We start from the raw sequence: 25,708 nt of genomic DNA, 5'->3' as shown, positions 1-25,708 counted from the left end.
CAAACAGAGGATTTAGTTCATATTGAACCCTATAACATATGATGTCCCCTGAGGGTGAAATTGCAGAGAAATTCATCACGTAAGGCCTATGTTCCACTTAACCTGAGTTTAAATGAGACTCAAGTGATACACAGAAATCATGCTGGAACTCTGCACTGGATGAATTTCACTTCAATTGTCTAATTTTTATGGGAAACAATATTTTCTGCACTATTTTAAAAACTTCTTCTACCCAAAACAGACTCCAGGTGAGATCTAAAGGTTAGGTATTGCTGTATTCATTTAAGTCTCATGTCCAAGGTGATTTCTTTTTTCAAACTGACAATTTCAGCCATGCAGGCCCTGGTGCTAGAATGGAAATATGGCAGCTGAGTGCCTGTAAAATGGTTTGGAAGGCTACCCTGTTCCATAGTTTGAGTTCCAGCTGAAGCAAAGCCAATATCATATACACATATCCTTCAGTTGAAGCTTCCAGCTTCCTAAATATTACACATAAAAACACTACAAAAAGTGAGCTTAAAAATCCATTCCAATATGACATGAATAGAATGCATGTCTTTGAGGGTGAGCTACACATATTTACACGTGTTATATGGAAGCTTTATTTTCCTACAGTTCTACAACACATGGATAACACACAGTCACAATAACTAAGGAAAATAAAGCACTCACAGTACATCACCCATAGAAGATACATTTTCATTTACTATTAGATAAATTGGTGCCAATCAAAAGTAAATCCACTGACATCTCTGGAGCTGCACAGTGGAAACAAGGAGCTGAATTTGGCCCAAATTCTCCCCCCAAACACAGATTAAAACAAGACCACTGGCACATAACAATAAATGAGATGTGGAGCTATGGTACTACAGCTAAATCTGAAGGACTTCTACTTTCAGCATGGTCGTTCTACTTTTCCAGCAATAATGGAGGGTTTAATTTCATCATCTTACATTTAGTCTGAGTACCTTTGCAAAAAATTTTAACTTTTGTTTTAAAAAACGTACATTGCATAAGTAAGCACCTAACTTACCACAGTGTATTCCCCCAATCATTTTCAAAGAAACAATTAAAAAAAAATAACATCAGCCCTAGAGCAGATGCTGTTAAGACATATGGCTTTCATTTCACAGAGTTCACTTCACCCATCCTTCAGAACATCTGAATTTGTGTAAATCCATCTAATGTCAACCCAGAATTGGAATAGCATTAATCAGAAAAGGATTAAAGCAACACCATCCTATCAGAACCACTTTGCTGTCCTATGTATTTTCTAGGTCCTATGTATTTTCCATATAACAGGTCATTAACCCTTTCAGTATCTATTTTGAAAATATGCCTTTCTGAAACCTTAGGAAAATAAATCTTAACTGAAATAATTATCATTAATTTATCCTTCTTTTCTGCTATATTTTTTAGAAAGAGATGTGAGCCTAGACATTTGCTTAAAATCTCATAAGCTCCATCTCCAGATAAGAAGGAAATTTGAAATCTCTGAGGCTTTGTGCTAAATTCAGACTGCCAAATTAATTTCTGTTGTTGAAAGTAAGCCAAATCCTTTGTCCTATTTCGCAGATTGACATACTTAAACTTATGCTTCTAGCTTCGGATGTCACTCAGCAATAATATCACTTTTACCTGACTTCCTCCATGTAGATACAAGACAAGAGGTTCAGCCTTGGGGATGGTGACACACATTTTGCACCAAGTCTTCCCTTTGTCTAGGAACAGGAGGCGGGTGCTGAAAAGGCTGTTTTCAGCTGCCAAAAAGTTTGGTTTCTGTAAAAAGAAAGTAGGAGCTGCTTATACGGATGCTTATGTGGTTTGGATACTTACAATTATACATTAAGTACAATATTTAGTCATATACAGCCAAGTGATTCAGAAGGGCAAATGCTGAGTAGTTCATACCTGTACAAGAGTTTAATTAGCATAATGTATCATCAAGATATAGTATGTTCCTAGGTACTTAGAGGTAGGTGCTGAACTATTGTTCTCAATGACTGGGGAGTTAAAAATTCCACAGTGTAATTTGAGAAAAGCAATTAAGATGATACAGCTTGTTTCTTGCTTAGCTCCAGTAGGCTGGGAGGAGATTTAAAATTAATGAAAAAGGTGTCTCAGCACAAGCGAACTCCATCAGAAAGGCACAGAGCAGCTGCAAGGATGTGTAAGAGCTCTGGGTTCACCATCAAGTAGTTCCTTTTACACCAATGTTAAGAGAGTACGAGAGTATGACTGAGGCATATGTGGGCCAGGGACCTCTTACTGCCAACTGGCAGAGGGCATAAGGGATACACACTATAGTTTACAGCAATCATCTGGGTCAGGTATCTACATACTAGTTTGCCAAAGGGTGGCACATAAGGTCTCTTCCAAGAGCCAGAAGTTTACTGGTCATCATAATCATAGTGAAATGTATGTATGGATGATATTTAAGGAGTTATGCACCTGCACTGAAAACTATGTTCTTAAGGTACAAGAGTTAAGACAGGTCACCAAAAGGTGGTAACAGATTCCATTCAGGCAGGGGCTGGTAGACGCTTCTTTCTCTGGCTGGTCATTGTAAGTCTATTTGCATTACTGAGCAATGAAGAGAATTGAATTCACATGAGAGAACTGCAGAAAAAAGAACAGCAGGGGGTGGCATCCTGTTTATGAGTGAAGAGAATTGATTTGGAGGGTATAACTGGGGGTCCTGATGTACACCCGGGATCCTTCATCAAGGAGATGAACTATCAGCATATTCTGTCTTATGAAAGGAGGGTCACAGCCAACCTGCCTGGAAAACACTGCGGAAACTTTTGGTGAGCTACATTTCATTCAGCAAGACAGTATTTTGTTAATTAAGGTTAGGTTATAAAAGGCATGTGACAATTTTATTTTACATGTAACCATTTGTTTCAAATACTTTTACTTGATATCACTTGAATCTCTATTCTCTTGTACTTGTTTCCACTATAAACATATCTAAGTGCTGTGTGTTAAGTGGACCAGTGATCCTGAGCTGACATTGGTAAGCTGGCGTGTACTGTTCCTTTGGGAGCTGCAAGTCTGAATTCTGCGAGTGTTTAGTGGACCAGGGGCTGGACATTCCAGCAGGACGCTAGGAAGGCTCGAGGGTTGGAACACACCCATATCACCAACCTGTAGACAGACTGAGGCATGCACAGGCCAGGAGGCGTGTGCTTGTGATGCCTGTGGAGCTGGGGAGCTGACCCCTGGTAGGCACAGAAAAAACTTCCCTCATGTTAAGGGCAAGTGGTAGCAAGGTGCCTCACAGCCCTGGGTACCCTCCAAGGAGTGTCACAGCATACTGATCATTAATACACAAACATTCTGCCCCCCCTACCTCCACCCCACCCCGGGCATAATGGCTTTCCAGTACCTGTACCTCAGGATACCATCCTTCCATACTCCTCAAACTCAGAAATCCATCAGCCTTCCCTTCTGCACCAGCCTTGTTCATCACACTATTAGTTGTGGTTCTTTTTCAAGTGATGGTCCCTATGTATATTCCACATGTGAGTGCACATGTGACCATGTGCCTGAGTCTAGAAGCATTTCTTAGCAGTGTCCGTTGACCCACACTTGTGTAGTGCATCCCTTCATGCTCCTGGCTGAGGGTATAATAGGTTGTGTGGGTCAACGCCTCCCCAGTTCCCTCTTACCGTCGCATGGCCTGAGTCAGAACTCCTATTCCTTCGCACTCTTAGTTTTCTAAGGGCGTGATCTACCTTTCATTCAGTGTAGATAGTTGTGGATAGTCTTTCTAGTGTAGGTAGATGAGTTAGTTTAGTTAGTGTAGTTTCCTTCCCTGTTTCTGGACTGTCCAACCTCCCCGGGGGACTATGCCTGAGATTCTGGGATTTAAAAACTGTGTTTCCTGCCCACGTTCATTCTTTGTGAGAGACAAGCACCAATGGTGCCTCTACTGCCTGGACCAGGCACACATCACAGTGCGCTGCTCCATTTGCATGTCCTTCCTGTCCCGAACGCAGGAAGCTCAAGAGCTCTGCTTCCTTAAGAACTTGATGGAGGAAGCTCTGAGACGAAGGGCGCACTCAGATCTGGGACCGGCGGACCACCCTGTACAGTGACTGTCACCGATGCTGAGCGCCCCTCACAGCACCTTGCACGCCCCGGAACCATCAGTATCGAAAGCCAACGACAAGTCCCGGCATGAGAGTAAAAACACTTCTACAGGCACAAAAGCAGATCCCTGCTGCGGACTGCTCCCAAGTGCAGCATTTCCTCCCCAAGCCGGGCTGGGTCAGGTGAGATGTCATGTACGGATCTGGCTGAACCAGTGCCCAAGCTTCCCTGTGAGGAGGGTAAGGCCAGGCGCTAACATGATCCAATGGTACCAACGACAACCCCTGTACCCAGACATCCAGAACACTCACTGGCACGTGCTCCGCCCACTCCACTGGTACCTCTGCGCCTCCCCGACAGGCCTGCCTCGCAGATGCTGCCAGGACCCTCTGGCATCTTCACGGGCACACTGCGGACTCTTCGATGCTCAGAACCTTTCTTCTCAGCAGAGGAGCCGCTCGTACCCTATCAGCAGTCTCCACTCCTCTCCACCACTCACAACATCCCTACTCCAGAGGGCAAACCTCTTCTGCTACTGCCACAGAAACCCGTTCTGTTGTCACACCGCAGCCCTCCGCTTTTGCCGGAACCAGCTTCAGAGTCCGAGGAGTTCTTGGAGCCGGAACCCTCGTTCTCATGCCAAAGCCCGGCTGATAGCACAGACTGCCTTACTCCCTGGCATATGATCCAGCAACAGAGAATCACTATCCATGGGGCACACCACATCTGACGGACCCTTTTTTTGGCTCCGCTGGGGACACTGGGATCCTTACTGCAAACGCCAGCCACCATCTTAGGGATCCTATCAACCGTCCCCCATTCGCCCATCAGTGCCATCGGTTTATGAGGAAGAGGCAGACATCAAACCAGTAAAGCTGGCTCTGCCAGGTCCCACTGCTGCATCCTCACTGCCTGACAAGGCTCTCTCTGCCAGACGACCATTGCCAGTACCAGGACTTGCTCTAGGGGTAGAAGCAGATCTGGATATCCCATTCGAGGAGGTTCAGGACCCGCAACACCAGCTCCTGGACATCCTCCTACCCAGGGGCCCTCTTGGGGTAGCTCTAACAATGGCATCCTCCAACCAACACGGGCATCATTAACAATGGCATCCTCCAACCAACACGGGAAGGATGGCCCAGCCCCGCTTCCTGTGCCCCCACACTGAAGAGGGCAGAGAAGAGGCATTTCGTACCTGCTAAAGGGCGGATTTTCTTTTTACACATCCACCCCCCAGCTCTCTGGTTGTCCACACGGCAGCGCAGGAGGCACGCCAGCACTCACAGAAGTCTACTCCTCTGGACAGGGCGGCAACGAGGAGGGACCTGCTAGGCAGGAAGGTATATTCTTTGGCGGGAGTACAGTTCCAGACTGCAAACTACCAGACTCTGATAGCCAAGTATGATTTTAACTACACCAGGCTAGCAGAATTCAAGGACAAGATGCTGCCTGAGAAACAGCAACAATTCCAGGCACTGCTAGACAAAAGGACGACTGGTCGCCAAGGTGGGCCTCCAGGCCGCTGTGGACATGGTTGACATGTCCTCTCACTCTCTATCACCTGGGGTTGTTATGCGCTGGGACTTGTGGCTACACAATCGTCTGGCTTCCCCAGGCAGGTCCAAATCGAGGATCTGCCCTTTGACGAGAACAAATTGTTCCACGAGAAGACAGACGAATCCCTCCACTGAAGGTCTCCAGAGCCATGCTACGGTCCCTCGGTATATATACTCCGTCCCCAAGATGCAGACATCAGAGGCAACCATTCTGCCTGTGCCCATATGCTCCTTATCTGGCTAACTACAAACGTCAGCAGGAACCCCCATGTCAGCGACCACGATCTCAACAGCCATGCTTCCCTGCCTCCACCACAACCATCTCCTCAGCCCTCTCCTAGCAACAGGCAAAACCTCAGTTCTGACATGCAGGTTGAGACCCACAAACCTCCCCCGAGCCACCTGTGGCACCCCATATTGTTTTGGGGGGCCACCTTCCCTATTTGTCCATAATTGAGGCCTGACCACCACGGATACCCCCATGGGACCTTAATCTCGTTCTCTCTGCCCTCACGAAGCCACCCCTTGAATTGCTGGCAACACGCTTCCTCTCCCATTTCTCAATGAAAGTGACATTCTTGGCAGTCATTATCTCAGCCAGACTGGGCAGCGAATAGCAGCCATAATGATGGACCGCACCCCCCCTCCCATATCCCACAAGCACAAAGTATCCTTGTGGCTCCACCCCAAATTCATCCCAAAAGCGGTGTCGGAATTCCACCTAAATCAGAGCATCGACCTGCTGGTTTTCCACCCCAAACCACATGCTTCCCTCACTAAGAGAGCCTTGCATGCCCCTCGACATCTGCCATGCACTGGCATGCTGCCTACACAGGATTCCACCCTTTTGCACATTGCCTTCATTATTTGTGACCATTGCCGAATGGCCCTTTTGTCCAAATGGGTATCGGGGTGCAGCTATGAATGCTACAACCAGTCCAACGCACCCCCACCTGATAAAGTCATGGCGCACTCTACGCGAGCACGAGCTGTCACATTGGCCTAATGGATGTGTCCTGGCAAGACAGCTGCCATGCGGCAATGTGGCGCTCCGTCCACACATTCACAATGCACGATGCCATTGCACAAGTGGCTGCTACAGAAGCCACAGTGGGCCAAGCTATATTGCAGATTGCACTTCCACTGGTATTCTCGCACCCACCTCCACACTAATCACTGCTTGCGAGTCACCCACCCACGTGTGGAATACACACAGCGGCCATCACTCAAAGAAGAAGAGGTTACTTACCTGTAACTGGAGATTCTTCGAGATGTATTCAACTACCCGCCCTCCATCCCCTCTGCTTCAGACTGGATTCCATGATGGTAACAGGGAGACTAGAGAGGTATCGACCTGCAGTACTTATTATACCCTCAGCTGGAGTACGAGGGGAAGCATTACACACGTGCAGGTCAACGGACACTGCTAAGAAACACTTCTGGACTCAGACGCATGGCGCACATGCACACCCATATGTGGAACACAGATAGGGACCACAGATCTCAAAGACTCTCCAGTTACAGGTAAGTAACTTTCTCCTATTTGGTTTGTTTGTAGGTGGTCATTTGGTAAAGGAGGGCCTGGAAAGCTGGCACCATTCCATGGTTCACCACTTAGCCTGCTTCACCATAGGCTGGCACCAAGATGCACAATCTTCTCTCCTGTAGGAAATGCACAAGATATTCTGTGCACCGCATACCTCCTTTAGGAGGATAATTACCCTAGTGTGGACTAGGCAAATGTCTTCATTTGAATGGAAAAAAAATCAACCAACAAGAACATTGAGAAGGATAGAGTTAAGAAAATGCAGTACTTTTACTGATGCACTTCGGACTGCATTATAGCCTGTGTTTAGAAACCCAGTTTTTTTCCAACATTATAATTAGCAGAGACTCTGGTATATGAATGGGAGGAAGTATGATGAACCATACCCCAAGGCTATGTGACAAAAGGAAGAAAAAAGCTTTTTGTGACTGAAAAAAGTCTGTACTGTATTAGCCTTTCCAGTGGAAAAAAGCTCTAGAGGATTTTTGGCATCTGTAATAGCACTTGTGAAGTGGCAAGCTCTCAAGTTGTTATTAAGCTCATTAACAAAGTTTTATGTAAAAAAGGAAGGGAAGACACAGACTTGCTCAAATATTTCTCTTTTGTGCACTTACCACCTTTCTTGCATTTTACCTGATCCTTTGAAGACTTAGCACAGAGCTAAAAGTCTGAGCATGTGAATGAAAACTATTCCATTTCTTGGATTTTTACAGTAAGTAATCTGTTCTCTGAAGTAAAGCCTTGGGTCACATTTCACTGGCTTTTAAATAGCTTTCTGACTTTTAGGATTAGCAGAGTTCTTTGCTGTTTAGGTGCAAGCTTTAACTTTCTTGGCAGATACTTCTGCTGAAATGGCGTTGATAGTTATTGTGACATACTGCATGAAATACTGGGGCATACTCAATTTTATTCTTGGGCTGTAATCACAGGTGCATGGTATAACAGAGACTTTGCAGCGTGACGATATCAAGCCACAGAGCCAAATACTTCATTGTGCCTTGCAGAAGACACAGTTCAGGAAGGGAGCGTGCACCTATGGCTTTACCCCACTTTGCACCTCTAGGATTTGGGACCAAGATGAAGGTACAAAGTTGAGGTAGAGCACCTAGGGAACAGAGAATTCCATTAATCAGAAACTTCAAGAAACTGCTCTCACTTCTGGCAGCTGCCCACAACAGTCAAAGGGCTGCTCTGCAGCCAGAATAGCCAAAGTTCAAAGCACTGTAGTCAGGTCTCCTCCCACCCCCATCACACAGCTAAGCACACCTCTGTGCCAGGGCATATGGTCATTTGCACCAGCCCCAGGTCACCCAATGCAGGCAGTATTCCTTGAGGGACAGTTAAACACATATGACACCTCCACTCCCAGCACCAGGCCTTAAGCACACGATCATCCTTATTTCTTGGTGGAGCATGGAGCAGAGCACAGCTCACTCCATCTGCCCCAAAGAGAAAAGTTGCAAAGACAGTGGCCATCCCACTCTACTACTGCTTGATGTTTCACACACAGGATTTTTCATTTAAAAATGGCTTGGCATGCCTTTGCATGAATCACTGAGAAAAATGGTCAATTGCACTGGCATTTTGTAGGAAAGTGAAATGTCAAGAGCACAAAGCTTTCCAGAACAGGAACAAGAGAAGTTGCATGGAAACAGATCTGATGTCTGTACAGCTACACCTAGAGCAAGCTGGGAAAGGTGCCACTCGTTTGAACAGAATCGAATGTCCCAGCAGGCCAATTATTTAAAACCTGGGGGTTGAAATTTCCCTGCAAAACCGGTGTATCCCTGCATGAAAAGTACAAAACTCATGTTTGAAAATAAGATTCACAATGTATGTCCATACAGCTCGACAAGTGCCAGTTTGTCAGGTGTACGTTGTGAGTGATAGCCTACTAAAAGGGTGTAAGATCAAGGAGAAAAGCACACCCCAAGGGATCTAATAACTTATAAAATAACTAGCCTCTTCAGGCATCTAGCATGTTAAAAGCTTATTAGCAAGATAATTGTACCTCGACTGCAGTTTTTTTCTTTTGTTCTCCCATAGATTCAGCTCCTGCGTTGCACGGGACTGCTGATGACAGCAGAAAACAGTCTTTACACACTCGATTGTGACGGCTGTTATCTGCAAGTGGCTTAAATTCAGAGCATTTTGCACAAATAACCTGTATCAGAAAGATAGTACTTCATTCTTCAGCAACTATGAAAATATAATCCCTGATATTACAATCACTTTGCTGCAGATAAATTGCTGAAATAAAATCCTGCAAACTAATGCAAGGATGAGACAGATTGACAGATGTTCAGTATCTTATGTAGGTCAAGGTCTGAGATGGGACACCCCACTTCCCTCAATCAGAGATAAAGGATTTTTTTGTCCTGCATTGTGTTTCTAATAATTCAGAAAGTGACTGATAGGTATCTGCTTTTCTGTTCCCATATAAAAGGTCTGAGTTATAATAATCTTAAGTTTTCAGTGCCTAATGATCGTGAGTACCCAGCTTGAGATACCTTAAAGAGGCCTGATTTTCACAGTGGGTGGGAGGTGGTGCTTGGTGCTTAGCACTGTCTGAGAAATCAGGCCCCTTTGAGCTGTCTGGAGCTCAGCGTCCAAAAATTGAGTCACTTTTGAGAATTTTGAGAACTATCCACTGCATATAATGGTCTGCCTGATGCCACATTGGGCTGGGAGACAGTGATTTTATGGCTTTCCATTCTTTTTTCTGGTTTGGCCCAAACAAGCAATTAAACTTGACATGAAATTAGTGCTTGGGAAAAGTGCTGGATTTACAGTGCTGGAGACTCAACTCGTCTGTTTATCTGCACAGCTCCCCTGTACGACCCCAAGCAACGAACCTAACTACTCAACTCAAGGTACCATCCTCCTCGAGAGGAAGAGGGTAGTTCAGTCTGTTGGAACTATGCACAGGAATGCGGTGAGCACAGTTGTGTTTATGTGCCCATCTCTCCAGCAGGAGCAAAAAGCACCAACTTATTTCACGTAGCCCACTGAACAGCTGCCAAAATGGCAGCAACTGTCATTCACTACTAATCTTGGCTGGGTTTGAATTCATGAGCTGGGACCACCACTGTCCCAAGCTCCCAGGGAGGCCAATGAGGGGGTCTCTCAATTGCTTGGCCATGGAGGGCAGCTTTAATTACGCTGCTGGCATAAGGTCCCGTAGAGACCGAACACCAGTGTTGAATGGAGCAGAATGGAGCCTTGCTCCATCATACCGCCTCTCCTTTTCTTTCCTCCTAGCATAATTTCTTCCCTCCCCCCACCGAATATGCCCCCTGCCTCCCCTCACACTGGGCAGTGGAATTTCCAGCACAGGCGATGATGGAGTTGGGCAACAGGGCTGGTAAAGGAGGGGCAACACGGCTGGTAAAGGAGATGGCACAGCCAGCTTTGTGTCAGCAGAGATTCCCCCTGCAGAGTAAGAATACTTGTACAAACCTCTAGCTGCTTTAAGTTTTGGTGCAAGGTGAACCTGGCAAAGTGGAGGATATGGCCCCTTGACTCCATATCTCACTACAGAGCAGTGAAGTCGGTTTTCAAATTTGCAGTCTCATGGTACTAACTGCAGTAGCAGAAGGAGATCCACCACTTATGTGCATTACAAGAGCAGTCAGCAGGATTTAACTTCAAATCCCATTTTATTACACAACAACAGAGTCTGAATGCTCTTCAGTCGCAATAGTATGCTCTCTTATGTATGCCTACAAGATATGTATTACTACACAAGGCATTGCATTGCTCCAGTTCAGTGCACCATATGCAAGTGTTGAATGCAGCATCATTCTGCTGAAATGCACAAACAAAAGCAAACTAACATTTTTTAAATAGTCTTTGCTAGAGGCAAATTAACTCCTTTCATTTGCATTCTACTACCCACACCAGAAAACACTGCACAACCAACAATTGTTTATTTAACACTAAATTATTAATAACTTAATTCTCATTATTTTTTTGTCCACGGGGAGGTTTTTGTTTGATTTCTTTTAAAACTGAGCTTTGATGTAACAGTTTAAATACCAAAGAAAGTGTATTTATTTTAATAATTATTTTAAAAAACTCCAAAGATTCAAGATAGCTGACTCCAGAATAATAATGTCTCTTCCACTGTAACAGTATTTGGATTCCTGAGATGAATGTTTTAGAACGGATGGCTTTTAATATTCTTAGTTACACATTTTACCTGTCTGTTCAGACCCAAATTTATCTCCATTCTACCAAAACTTGATATTATTTCACTAACTATTCTAAACTAGTTACACCAGGAACATGGAACCATGAAACTGATGTCACAGAAGGAAGGTTTCAAGCCACAATAAGGCAGTCAACCTCATGTAATTTTGGGCTGGGATTTTTGGAAGGGCTTCAGAGAATCAGGTATCCACTGAGATTCAATTGGAGATAGGCACCTAACTCCCTTTGGCTCCTTTAAAATCCAGGCCTTAGGCTTCTAGCACCTGGATTTTTCACGTGCTGGATTCTCCGGGCCTTTCAAGCACAGAAGGACACCCTCTTTGGCCAAAAGCACCCTGATTTAGTTTTGCCACTGGGGGAAATGCAATCCCATCACCTTAGCACTGAATATTGAGGGCCCCTGTAGCCTTCTAACAGCTGGAACTCGTTACCTTAGCCACAAAATGGATGGTTTCCTCTCAGAAAAGGAGGAAGAAGAAGGCACTTGGAAGCCTGCAGCAAAAGGCTGCTGACAAAGATCTAGAAGAGCTGTGTTCCAGGCTATTTATTCTGCTGTTGGTTACTGGCTAAGGGATGCTAGTTATGTGAAGGAAACCCTGGTCAACGAGGTTGTTTTTTGGGACACTTGATACAAAACACACCCAGGTGCAGAGGCAGCTTTCCTTTCAGCCACAGACGTGTGACATTTGTCTCCTCAACCACTCACTCATGGCCTTTTACAACACCATTGCTTTGTTTTGCCGGATCCCCAATGGACAAAGCAAGTTGAAAGGTCTGTTCTACCACAGCCCTGCTGTGAACTCCAGTGTCTATCCTACTGGAAACTGAAAAGCTCCCTCAGAATGAAACAAACTCAGAATTTGATTTAAAAAGTCGTTTGTTACAGATAGACTAATTAAATGGACATAAAATGAAACACTACTACAATTTCATTCTGATACTCACTGCCCCACATTGTTTGCAATGGTGCCGCCTTTTAGTGATGGAATTAAAGCTTTCGTTGCAGCTTTTGCAAGTTTGCTTTTCCTTGTCTCGCTTGGTTTTAGAAGATGATTTTCTGCAGGAATCAGGCTGAAATGAAACATACAGATAGGTGACATTATACAACATAATTATTGCAAAACAATTTTCTGCCACTCAATTTCTACCATGCTTACGAAGCTCTTTCCCAGATTTATTCCCCACACAGACAATTTTAGGGAAAATTTCCTCTTACCAAGCCTGTTGGGGTTGAGGCTGCAGTGGGGATTTGCTGATTTTTATTTATAAGGCTCTCAGCTGTTTGGGCCCTACTCCTCAGAGTCCACCTCTTCCATTGTGCATCACCGGAGCCAGAGAGTCACTCCATCTGATAGCCTATTGGTTTAAAGGGGATGGTTCTGGAGGAAGGGCATTTTCAGTGAGGGAGCTTCACTCTGGAACTCACTCTTTCTCTGGTTATCCAACAGAGCCTGAATTTGATTATCCTTCAGGACATGGGTTCAAACTATAGCATAGTGGCTGGATAGCCAAATGTCTTGGATGGTTTAGACACAACAAATCCTTCATCTTGGCAGGGGGTTGGACTAGATGACCCTTGTGGTCCTTTCTAACCCTATAGTTCTATGATTTCATGTTGCAAAACTTATATTCTCTGTGGGGTGAGGGAGAGGGAGATTTGTGCAAGGGTGGCTTGGATGGGAAGAGCAGTCTTGTACTCTGATGTGCCGACTAGTTTTGAAGTGGGCATTGTTTGGAACTGCCTTCCAAAGGGAGTGGTGGGAGCTAACTTGCTTTAAGACTGAGCTTGCTAATTGTATGGAGGGGTGGCATGATAAGATTGCCTATTATGACATATGGCCCATCTGCAACTGCTATCAGGAAACATCTCCAATGGCCAGAGATGGGACACTAGATGGGGGAGGGCTCTGAGTTACTACAGAGAATTCTTTCCTGGATATCTGGATGGTGGGTCTCACCCACATGCTTAGGGGGTAACTGATCACCATACTTGGGGTTGCCAAGGAATTTTCTCCCAGATCAGACTGACAGAGATACTAGGTTTTTTCCCCCTTCCTTTGCAGCATGGGGCATGGATTGTTTGTGGATTTGAACTAGAGTAAATGATGGATTCGCTGTAACTTGCAGTCTTTTAATCAAGATTTGAGGACTTCAGTAACTCAGGCAGAGGTTATGGGCCTATTACAGGAGTGGGTGGGGGAGGTTCTGTGGCCTGCAATGTGCAGGAGGTCCAACTAGATGATCATGATTGGTCCCTTCTGGCCTTAAAGTCTATGAGGAGCTTGTAAAACTATGGTCTTGAGCTCAGAGCTCTGGATGGACACATGCATCTCCTTATAAATTTGGATAAATAAATCCCTGTGCCTTCTCCCTGGTCAGCACAGCTCCCTTTGGGGACTCTACTGGCTGCTGCTGGGGCCTATAGTAGGAGGGAAGATTGTAGTAGGCACTTTGTACTACTCCCACCATGGCAGACTTTCCACACACTTTCTGTGCAAAAATTTATAACTAAATTACTCTGGCACAGTCCCTGGCGTGAATTTCACTTATGTCTATGCAGAGGAAATACATCACACTATGGGAATGTAAGATGGTTTCACTAGCGAAATAATGTCAAACTGCAGCTTGCAAGACAAAAGCCTTAATAATTCACTCCCTATTTCTATGCTTCAGATAATCCACTCACAATCTATTGAGAGAAAAACCTTTCCCTCGTAAATTTTTATCATGTGCCCATAACTAAAGCAGGAGCTTTATATAAAATAAAAAAGATATTTTACTTTTGTTATGGAGTTTATATTGGCGCTCCAGCAATCAATTTAAGGGGAACGTGCAAGCAGTAATTTCACAATAATGCAGCTCTGTTTCCAGCTTTCATTATGCCCAGAGCAGTCTGAAGGAACCTATATTACCAGATAAAGAACAAACACCCTACAGATTACATTTAGAAAGGGATGCGATTGTACATTGAGAAAAACACACACACCCTTCTTCCTCAGAGAGCTGTGCACCATAAGAAGAGGTAAGTCACAAGACTTATGTGAGAGAGCCATCTACCCAAATAATTGCATCTTCAGAAAGCTGAAGTCTTTCATAAGAGGAGAGGGATTCCAGAGGCTTGGGAATTCAGAGATGGGAGCCAGTATATAAAATCAGAGGTGGCGGCCCTCTCATTGCCATGCTAGAGATACTAGCCTGAAGGGAAGCCTGTAGCCTTCTAAAGGACCCTCTCTCCTCAGCACAGTGAAAGCCAACCCAGTGAGTGAGGTCTCTCTAGTAAGTCAACATGTTGTAGCTGCCCCTGTGGAAGCCACTAAAGCAACCATTTCTAAGACTTGATTCTGAGATGCGCTGAATGTTTGTAACTCTCACTGATTTCAATGCAACCCGTGAAAAGGCCATGAGCAGCCAGCAGTTTGAACCCTGAGCACTCAATCTCAGCAAAATGAAGGGGGCGAAGGAGGGAGCTGTGTTCCATTTCTCAGTAGCAATTTCTGGAGCAAATACTCACCAGCAACTACACACCACATGACAAAAACACTAACCCAGGAACCTATCCTTGCAACAAACCCCGTTGCCAACTCTGTCCACATATCTATTCAAAGGACATCATCATAGGACATAACCACATGAGCCACACCATCAGGGGCTCGTTCACCTGCACATCTACCAATGTGATATATGCCATCATGTGCCAGCAATGCCCATCTTCCATGTACATTGGCCAAACTGGACAGTCTCTACGCAAAAGAATAAATGGACACAAATCAGACGTCAAGAATTATAACATTCAAAAACCACTTCAATCTCCCTGGACACTCAATAACAGAATTAAAAGTGGCAATTCTTCAACAAAAAAACTTCAAAAACAGACTCCAATGAGAAACTGCAGAACTGGAATTAATTTGCAAACTGGACACCATCAAATTAGGCCTGAATAAAGACTGGGAGTGGATGGGTCACTACAAGAACTAAAAACTAATTTCCCTGTGCTAATTTCCCCCTACTGTTACTCACACCTTCTTGTCAACTGTTTGAAATGGACCACCCTGATTACCACTACAAAATTGATTTTTCCTCCTGTTGATAATAGCCCACTTTAATTGAATTGTCTCGTTAGAATTGGTAAGGCAACTCCCACCTTTTCATGTACTATGTATATATATTTTCCTACTGTATTTTCCACTCCATGCATCTGATGAAGTGGGTTTTAGCCCATGAAAGCTTATGCCCAAATAAATTTGTTAGTCTCTAAGGTGCCACAAGTACTCCTCATTGTTTTTTTAGAAAGAAGATTTGCTACATTTAATATTTTTATCCCACAGGAAAATCTGCATGTCAGAAAGCAACATCACCACATGATATAGTTTGTGGCTATACCAGCTAACCACCGCATCATCTTCCTTGTGACCTTGTTTACTATCTGTCCCATCTATCATCACCTTCTTCCATGCTCCAGGCCACAACCTCCCCTCCCCAACCAGCCACTGTCCCTCTTCCTTTTTCCCTTTGCTCTGGGCCCTCTTGCTTTCTCCTGCTCTTCTTAGCCTTTACTTATCTCTCGGTCTCACATACTGTCTCCAGCACACACACTTGGTTCCCCTCACTTGCCCTAACTGCACCCTTCACCCTGCTCCTCCGAGGCCCTACTCCTTTTCCTGGAGCAGGACAGGGTGATGCAAAGAGGCCAAGCTGCTACACTGCTACTCCTAAGTTTTCTAACGCCTCTAACTGACCCTCTGTCCTGATATTCTCTGGGGACAGTGGAAAGCAGAATGCCAGTCAACCGTGCTACAGGAACGACCCTGACTGCAACTAGTCCCTCAGTTTTAAATGAATTTGTTCTTTTCGATTTTGTTTGCTTCCTTCCTGCTGCAAGGGCAAACCTTTACATAGGGACAGATGATGTTTTGCGTTAAACTTTATGGAGCGCAGTGATACAGATTTGCTCATTTAAGGAAAATGACTAGAGCTCTCTTTATGTGCACATTTACAGCTGCCCAGAACAGAGACAGTTCCTACGGATCCATGTCCTCTCACACACACAGCTCAAACGTGGTGCTGCACTTCACTTGTAAAGAGTTTGCTGCAGCTAACCTGACATTATCACAACTAAATCATTTACAGATGTCTTAGATGACGCACTACCACTGAGTTTCATTTCAGACTATATCAGACCTTCTCAAAGTAAGGCATACAATTAAGGAGACTTGGAATACTTGCCCTAATCAGCATGAGTCTAAAGAGCATCCATTTTTCCCAGCATTTCTACAGGCTAAAGTCATTCATTTCTGATGGATTTGTTTTACAGCTTTAATTCTGGTGTTAATGCTAATTAAATGTTTGGGAGACTGCATTTCCTTTCAACTGTAGAGGAATGAACCCTTCTTAAATTGTTACAGCAAAGCACTTCATCACTGGCTAATTAAACTTTGAAAAGTTTTATATTGTTAGAATTTGCACTACAAGATTTTAGTGCTCATACATACCCACACAGCTTCATTGCTGTTAACTGGATTGCATGGGTGTAACTGAGGGCACAATTTGGCCTTGTGAGTTAAGTTACTGGAAGGTAATCTTAAAGAATAGTATAAGACCAACACTATGTCAACCTGATGCACAATATCCATTCCTGTTGATACATACTAACTACTGCAGTGAGGAGAAACAACTGTTTAAAATTCCTCACTGTACACTGGCTTACTTTAGCGAGAAGTCAGCTGATTGATTTGGAATGCACTGGGTAGCTCCTGAATAAATGAGATGATAATAATAATAATGTGCATTTCCATAGCATAAAAGAGAGGAAGCTGCCAGTTAGGTATTTTCCATGAGAGACCTCAGCTTTGAAACCTACTTTCCTCTTCATCTAAAATAGCAAGAATCAGGTGACCTTCATGACTGCAAGGCCCATGTATTTACCACGGCTTTGGAGGTGGGGGATAGTGAGGGACAGAAGAGTAAAATAAAGGCTGGGGTTGTGGTTAGGGAGATATTGACTGGGTTTCGGGTGAGCTGATTTTTTTTATGATTGTATTTTAATGTATGGCAAAGGGGCCTAGAGCCCACGACAAGAACTTTACTTTGTATTATTTTAAATAAACAAACAAACAAAAAAAACCCCAAAAAGTTAAAATGTCTTTAATTCAAAGATCTGAACACTTGACAAACATTAATTAAGCTTCGGAATGCCCCTCTGAGGTCCATATTTAAAATGGAAAACCTGAGGTATAGAAATGTCAAGTGACTTAATGTCATACAGTTATTCAGTGGCAGTAATGGGGACAGAACCAAAGAGACTTTGCTTTCAGATCTCTGTTTTAAGCACTGAATTACATTAAACAAGACAGTCTATCCATTCAACGGAGCATAGGTCACATAGTAAGCGGTTCCATCTACTGCTAATTACACATCGCCTGAAGAGAGTTCCTTGCAAGTCAAGAGAGTGCTTTGAATAATGCACGTGTTCTGGAGGCCAGATCAGATCCTAACTGTCATAGCTCCATTGACCAGCTGAGCATCTGTCTCTTTTGTTTGACCAACTGAATTAATTATATATGTTCAAAAAGGACCTACCAAAAAGAGGGCCAGACCCCACCTGAGGCCTTTTGATCTTACTGCAAGTAAACAATAAATAATAAATAATAATAATAATGCTCAACTTTCCTCATACAACTAATCCTATTGAGGTTAGTGAGACTACTTACAGATAAAGTTAACTGCATGTGGAACTCTTTGCAGGATCAGGGCCTAAGAGTTGCTTTCTCAAACAGGGAAGTTTTGACCATTAATCTGCTTTTATTCTACAGTTATCTCACATTTTTCAAAATTTTGATTTCCGGTTAAACTTTTCATTGAAGTTTTGAATTTTGATCAAAAAATTGGAAGAGCATTTCAATGACTACACTTTGGAACTACTCATGCCTTAAATCTAAGCATATGCATAAGTGTTTGCTAGATCAGCGCTTCGGCCAGGGAAAAATGAGAAAACCAGGCATCGTTAGCAAACTGTTATAGCCTCCTTCACTTCAGAGGGAGGAAGGAAAGCCAAGAGAGTTCACCATAACATTAAGGAATGAAAAGGGTTTGGGGGATTGTCTCTTTTTATAATTTCATTGTTTTCTTGTTATTTTTTTCCTCATTTTTCTCTTTCATCTTATGTCTAGTCCAGTATTTAAAATTAGGGCTTTCAAGCGATTAAAAAAATTAATCATGATTAATTACACTGTTAAACAATAATAGAATGCCATTTATTTAAATATTTTTGGATGTTTTCTACATTTTCAAATATATTGATTTCAATTACAACACAGAATACAAAGTGTACAGTGCTCACTTTATATTTGTTTTTGATTACAAGTGTTTGCACTGTAAAAAGACAAAAGAAATAGTATTTTTCAATTCACCTAATCTTTATCATGAAAGTTGAATTTACAAATACAGAATTATGTACAAAAAAATTGCATTAAAAATAAAACAATGTACCATTTTAGAGCTTGCAAGTCCACTCAGTCCTACTTCTTGTTCAGCCAATCACTCAGACAAACAAGTTTGTTTACATTTGCAGGAGATAATGCTGCCTGCTTCTTGTTTACAATGTCACCTGAAAGTGAGAACAAGTGTTCTCAGGGCTCTGTTGTAGCTGGCGTCGCAAGATATTTATGTGCCAGATGCACTAAAGATTCGTATGTCCCTTCATGCTTCAACCATCATTCCAGAGGACATGCGTTCATGCTGATGACGGGTTCTGCTCAATAACAATCCAAAGCAGTGTAGACCAACGCATGTTCATTTTCATTATCTGAGTCAGATGGCACCAGCAGAAGTTGATTTTCTTTTTTTGTGGTTTGGGTTCTGTAGTTTCTGCATCGGAGTGTTGCTCTTTTAAGATTTCTAAAAGCATGTTCCACACCTCGTCCCTCTGAGATTTTGGAAGACACTTCAGATTCTTAAATCTCGGGTCGAGTGCTGTAGCCAACTTTACAAATCTCACATTGGTACCTTCTTTGCGTTTTGTTAAATCTGCAGTGCAAGTGTTCTTAAAACGAAGAACAACATGTGCTGGGTCATCATCCGAAACTGCTGTAACATGAATTATATGGCAGAATGCAGGTAAAACAGAGCAGGGGATGTACAATTCTCCCCCCGAGGCATTCCGTCACAAATTTAATTAATCCATTATTTTTTTAATGAGCACCATCAGCGTGGAAGCATGACCTCTGGAATGGTGACTGAAGCATGAAGGGTCATAAGAATGTTTGGCATATCTGGCATGTAAATACCCTGCAATGCTGGCTACAAAAGTGCCATGCAAATAAGAGCAGGACAGCATTATCTCCTGTAAATGTAAACAAACTTGTTTGTCTTGGCGATTGGCTGAACAAGAAGTAGGACTGAGTGGATTTGTAGGTTCTGAAGTTTTACATTGTTTTGTTTTTGAGTGCAGTTATGTAACAACAACAAAAATCTACATTTGTAAGTTGCATTTTCAGGACAAAGAGATTGCACTACAGTACTTGTATGAGGTGAGTTGAAAAATACTATTTCTTCTGTTCATCATTTTTACAGTGCAAATATTTGGAATCAAAATATACGCTTTGATTTCAATTACAACACAGAATGGAAGATATATATGAAAAAGTAGAAAAAAATCCAAAATATTTAATAAATTTCAATTGGTATTCTCTTGTTTAACAATGAGAGTTATACTGCAATTAATTGTGATTAATTTTTTTAATAGCGATTAATTGTTTTGAGTTAATTGCATGTTAACTGTGATTAATCGACAGCCCTATTTAAAATATAAGCACCTAAATTGCACATGCCTGTTATATGCAAGAGTTCAAACTGATAATCAGGTGCTCACATAGACAGGTGCATGAACAACAGGGAAGAATTAGTGGGGGAAGCAAAAGTGGATGGGAATCTGGGAGGCAGTGACCATGAGATGGTCGAGTTCAGGATCCTGACACAGGGAAGAAAGGTAAACAGCAGGATACGGACCCTGGACTTCAGGAAAGCAGACTTTGACTCCCTCAGGGAGCAGATGGGTAAGATCCCCTGGGGGACTAACATGAAGGGGAAAGGAGTCCAGGAGAGCTGGCTGTATTTCAAGGAATCCCTGTTGAGGTTACAGGGACAAACCATCCCGATGAGTCGAAAGAATAGTAAATATGGCAGGCGACCAGCTTGGCTTAATGGTGAAATCCTAGCGGATCTTAAACATAAAAAAGAAGCTTACAAGAAGTGGAAGGTTGGACATATGACCAGGGAAGAGTATAAAAATATTGCTCGGGCATGTAGGAATGAAATCAGGAGGGCCAAATCGCACCTGGAGCTGCAGCTAGCAAGAGATGTCAAGAGTAACAAGAAGGGTTTCTTCAGGTATGTTGGCAACAAGAAGAAAGCCAAGGAAAGTGTGGGCCCCTTACTGAATGAGGGAGGCAACCTAGTGACAGAGGATGTGGAAAAAGCTAATGTGCTCAATGCTTTTTTTGCCTCTGTCTTCACTAACAAGGACAGCTCCCAGACTGCTGCGCTGGGCATCGCAACATGGGGAGTAGATGGCCAGCCCTCTGTGGAGAAAGAGGTGGTTAGGGACTATTTAGAAAAGCTGGACGTGCACAAGTCCATGGAGCCGGACGAGTTGCATCCAAGAGTGCTAAAGGAATTGGCGGATGTGATTGCAGAGCCATTGGCCATTATCTTTGAAAACTCGTGGCGAACGGGGGAAGTCCCAGATGGCTGGAAAAAGGCTAATGTAGTGCCAATCTTTAAAAAAGGGAAGAAGGAGGATCATGGGAACTACAGGCCAGTCAGCCTCACCTCAGTCCCCGGAAAAATCATGGAGCAGGTCCTCAAGGAATCAATCCTGAAGCACTTAGACGAGAGTAAAGTGATCAGGAACAGTCAGCATGGATTCACCAAGGGAAGGTCATGCCTGACTAATCTAATCGCCTTCTATGATGAGATTACTGATTCTGTGGATGAAGGGAAAGCAGTGGATGTATTGTTTCTTGACTTTAGCAAAGCTTTTGACACGGTCTCCCACAGTATTCTTGTCAGCAAGTTAAAGAAGTATGGGCTGGATGAATGGACTATAAGGTGGGTAGAAAGTTGGCTAGATTGTCGGGCTCAACGGGTAGTGATCAATGGCTCCATGTCTAGTTGGCAGCCGGTGTCAAGTGGAGTGCCCCAGGGGTCGGTCCTGGGGCCGGTTTTGTTCAATATCTTCATAAATGATCTGGAGGATGGTGTGGATTGCACTCTTAGCAAATTTGCGGATGATACTAAACTGGGAGGAGTGGTAGATACGTTGGAGGGCAGAGATAGGATACAGAGGGACCTGGACAAATTGGAGGATTGGGCCAAAAGAAACCTGATGAGGTTCAATAAGGATAAATGCAGGGTCCTGCACTTAGGACGGAAGAACCCAATGCACAGCTACAGACTAGGGACCGAATGGCTAGGCAGCAGTTCTGCGGAAAAGGACCTAGGGGTTACAGTGGACGAGAAGCTGGATATGAGTCAGCAGTGTGCCCTTATTGCCAAGAAGGCCAATGGCATTTTGGGATGTATAAGTAGGGGCATAGCGAGCAGATCGAGGGACGTGATCGTTCCCCTCTATTCGACGTTGGTGAGGCCTCATCTGGAGTACTGTGTCCAGTTTTGGGCCCCACACTACAAGAAGGATGTGGATAAATTGGAAAGAGTCCAGCGAAGGGCAACAAAAATGATTAGGGGTCTGGAACACATGACTTATGAGGAGAGGCTGAGGGAACTGGGATTGTTTAGTCTGCAGAAGAGAAGAATGAGGGGGGATTTGATAGCTGCTTTCAACTACCTGAGAGGTGGTTCCAAAGAGGATGGTTCTAGACTATTCTCAGTGGTAGAAGATGACAGGACAAGGAGTAATGGTCTCAAGTTGCAGTGGGGGAGGTTTAGGTTGGATATTAGGAAAAACTTTTTCACTAGGAGGGTGGTGAAACACTGGAATGCGTTACCTAGGGAGGTGGTAGAATCTCCTTCCTTAGAAGTTTTTAAGGTCAGGCTTGACAAAGCCCTGGCTGGGATGATTTAATTGGGGATTGGTCCTGCTTTGAGCAGGGGGTTGGACTAGATGACCTCCTGAGGTCCCTTCCAACCCTGATATTCTATGATTCTATGATTCTATTTCCAAGCTCATTTACCCATTTTATGGGGTTACATATTTTCCATGTGAAAACTACCTGTTCATCAACAATACACACAAACACACACACCCCTTCAGCATGAGTCTTTGAAAATGGAGTTAACTCATATTAAAAATAGTATGTTTTACACTTTGTAATATTGCAGGGTTTTTTTTAGTTACATGGTCCAGAATTCTTGACCGTATACCAATTTCTGTATGTGTAAGACATTTATACTGAATATTAGGAACTGTAGGTTGGGTTTGAATTTATGTATACAAAAGTATAATGAGCACTGTATGTTGGCTGTAAGCAGTTACCATAATGCAGCGTTTGTACACTTGTTGCATTTCTTCTATTATTTCTTTATTGTCTGGCTATGCTAATATGTAATAAACTTCAAGTAAGTCTTATTCTTCTTCATATTTCTTCATTAAGCTGAGCCAAACATAGAAGGGAGATACTAGTTTGCTGACCACCACTACCACCAAGTGGTTTACATGAATAAGATTAAAGTAGAATCAGTGCAATTCCTCTTGCACGAATACTGGGATGGTTCTTAATAGGTGTGACAATTAAAATCAAATACGACTTAAGGCTGTGACCTGCAACACAGTTCACGCTGATGTTACTGTTCCGTCACACAACTGTGTTAAAATATAGCACAATGAAAAACAATCATTGTTAGGTAGGCAGGGGAACATAAGTCTGATTAGCCTGAGGAACAATGAATTATTTTTTAATCAACTAAAATATGTTATTTAAATTCAGGGGTATTTAAAAGTTATTTTTCTTTAAAATATAATTTTATGGAAGATTATTAAATAAACCAAGACATACCATTCAAATCCATTGTTACACAAATATGTATTAAAAGTAATTGGACTCAAGTGGACTTTGAACAAAATTTAGATCTAGTTAAAACATTTTATGAAACATGAGACCCAGATAAATGTTTCCATTTTTTAAAAATTAAAATTGAAACAATTTTTTAAAAACAAATATTTTTCTGTAATATTTGTAACCCAAACATTGCAGCACTGAATGTATGACTGACTTAAAGAAAAACAGAAGTGACATGTGATTTTCATTGTTTATCAGGGAAATGCAAAATATTAACAAACATAAATAATGAGAACTATGCCAGTTTTCAAAAAGTCTTTCATTTTTAATAGATTACATGCTGTTAGTGGTACAGGTAAGGAATTGTACACTTAAATTAAAAACTTAATTGAATCATAACTGTCTATATCAACTCCCCTTATCTGGTGTTATACATCAACACACGGACTTATACATAACTGTTAACCCTCTGCTTACTGGTTTCTGAAGAAGGATGTGTCTCCTGGGCAGAGCTCGAACAATGTGCCAATCCCAACAAAGATACTTGGAGAATCATCCTATTAAATGCATTTCTGGGCTGATTCTGTACATATGTGGTAGCTGGACCACAGAAGGCCACCTACTAGTGAGAGAGAGTAAATGGGGGTAAGGAGGAGGAGAGCTGCCATGCAGCATCTCTCATCTGCTTCCAGAAAGGGACAACGAAGACACTTAAGGTATCTACTATTACACAAGTGGATGGGAGGAGATGGGGGCACAATGTGAGGCTGCCTGGAGACAACAGTCCATGCATTGGGCAAATAATGCTATTAAAGACTACTTCTGACCGTTCCACAATAAACTAGGATAACTTTTGGCGAGGACGCTTGCTGTTGAAGGCGGTCATGCAGTATCTAAGACCCTTCCTGAAGACCTGGGATTCTGGTAGGCTGTCTTAGATGGGAGGGAAGAGTGTACTAAATATATAAGATAATGAGCGCACAAACCCTTTTAGAGTAGGAGTGCTGAAATGACTCAACAGCTGACATCACAGGGCTATGAGGACTGTGTTGAAATTGTTATGAAAAATATTTGGCTTGCACAGTACCCAATCTTCCAGGGTGTTAAAGAACCAACCTTTTCACCACCCAACGTCCTCAGCAGAAATAAATGAGAAACATACTATGGACTAATTATTTCTCAAATTCTACTTCTGAGCTGACGTTCAATTATACAATTGCAAACACATATACCTGAAACCAGTCAATGACTGGATAACAACGCTGAATGGGGAAAATAACCAGAGTTCTAAAAAAACTGAGAAAAGTCTGCCTAAACAAAAATGTTAATCTCATAATTACTTACCCCTCCAGATGCACTGATGCCATCTGCTCCTGGCATAGATTCTACGGAGCTGGTGCTTACTATCTGAAGGAAAAGTAAATCACAAAGAACATTTCAATATGGAGATTGCTCTTAAATTATGTTAATCATTAAAATCAAAACATGGAATAATGTACTTCTAGCCCCTCATTTGTTCTGGTTATGAATATATGTTAATTGCATGTGTATTCAACTACTCTGGAATATTCAGCTGGCAATAAAGTGGGTGACTTTACAGACGGCATTGAATTACAAAGGTCTGTTTACATATTCAGAAATGTGCATGCACACAATAAATACCTAAGACAGACACCTTAAACAGAAGAAAAGTTTTGGGTTTCACATATAAAACAAAAAGGGGCGGATTTTCAATTTCACAGCTACATTGATTCTTATAATACAAACCAAAAAAGCAAAGTAGTTTGTGTAGTCATCAGTGTGACGTTGCACCCCATAAGGCTTTATGGAAACATGCTTATGAATGTATATATGACATAACTGGAATATGTTTTATGCTACATATGCCATGTAACATATATCTCTGTAAAGGTTATGATCTACTGAATATATTCATCCTATTTGTATGCATGTATCATTTTTGTATTCAAAGTTATGAATATTGGCTGTGTACTTGTTTGATTTTAAGTAGCCTTAGTAAGGCATTTGGTCAGCTTCTTTCGAAAGGAATTTGCAAGTTAAGTGCCCAATCAAGAAACACTTAAGCTAACAATGAACGTTGAGATGCCAATCCACATCTGAGCTTTCCTGGGAATGTTGCCTGGCTTGAAAGGACTGAGTCATGCATGGACATGTGACTTGCCCATGTGACTACAAAACTCCATCTTGGAGCTGGATTTTGCATAGGAGAGAAGAGGGGGTCTCCACCCACAAGAGAAAGTCTATTTAAGCCCCTGGGAGACCCC

General features: G+C 42.8%; 1 protein-coding gene across 1 annotated transcript in view; it reads right to left on the bottom strand.

Moving 5' to 3' along the window:
• The window catches only part of FGD3 (FYVE, RhoGEF and PH domain containing 3), a 196,397-nt gene that overhangs the window by 7,520 nt on the left and 163,169 nt on the right, over positions 1 to 25,708 (bottom strand). The window contains exons 15-18 of the mRNA XM_074957794.1: positions 24,768 to 24,830; positions 12,355 to 12,480; positions 9,209 to 9,361; positions 1,639 to 1,779 (exon numbers count right to left, since the gene is read on the bottom strand). Of these exons, the coding sequence (XP_074813895.1) occupies positions 1,639 to 1,779; positions 9,209 to 9,361; positions 12,355 to 12,480; positions 24,768 to 24,830 (483 nt within the window). The remainder of the gene's footprint in view (positions 1 to 1,638; positions 1,780 to 9,208; positions 9,362 to 12,354; positions 12,481 to 24,767; positions 24,831 to 25,708) is intronic.

This window comes from Natator depressus, chromosome 7 (assembly GCF_965152275.1).
Source record: "Natator depressus isolate rNatDep1 chromosome 7, rNatDep2.hap1, whole genome shotgun sequence".
NCBI classification, from domain to species: Eukaryota; Metazoa; Chordata; order Testudines; family Cheloniidae; genus Natator; species Natator depressus.
This window is presented reverse-complemented; position numbering and strand designations above follow the sequence as displayed.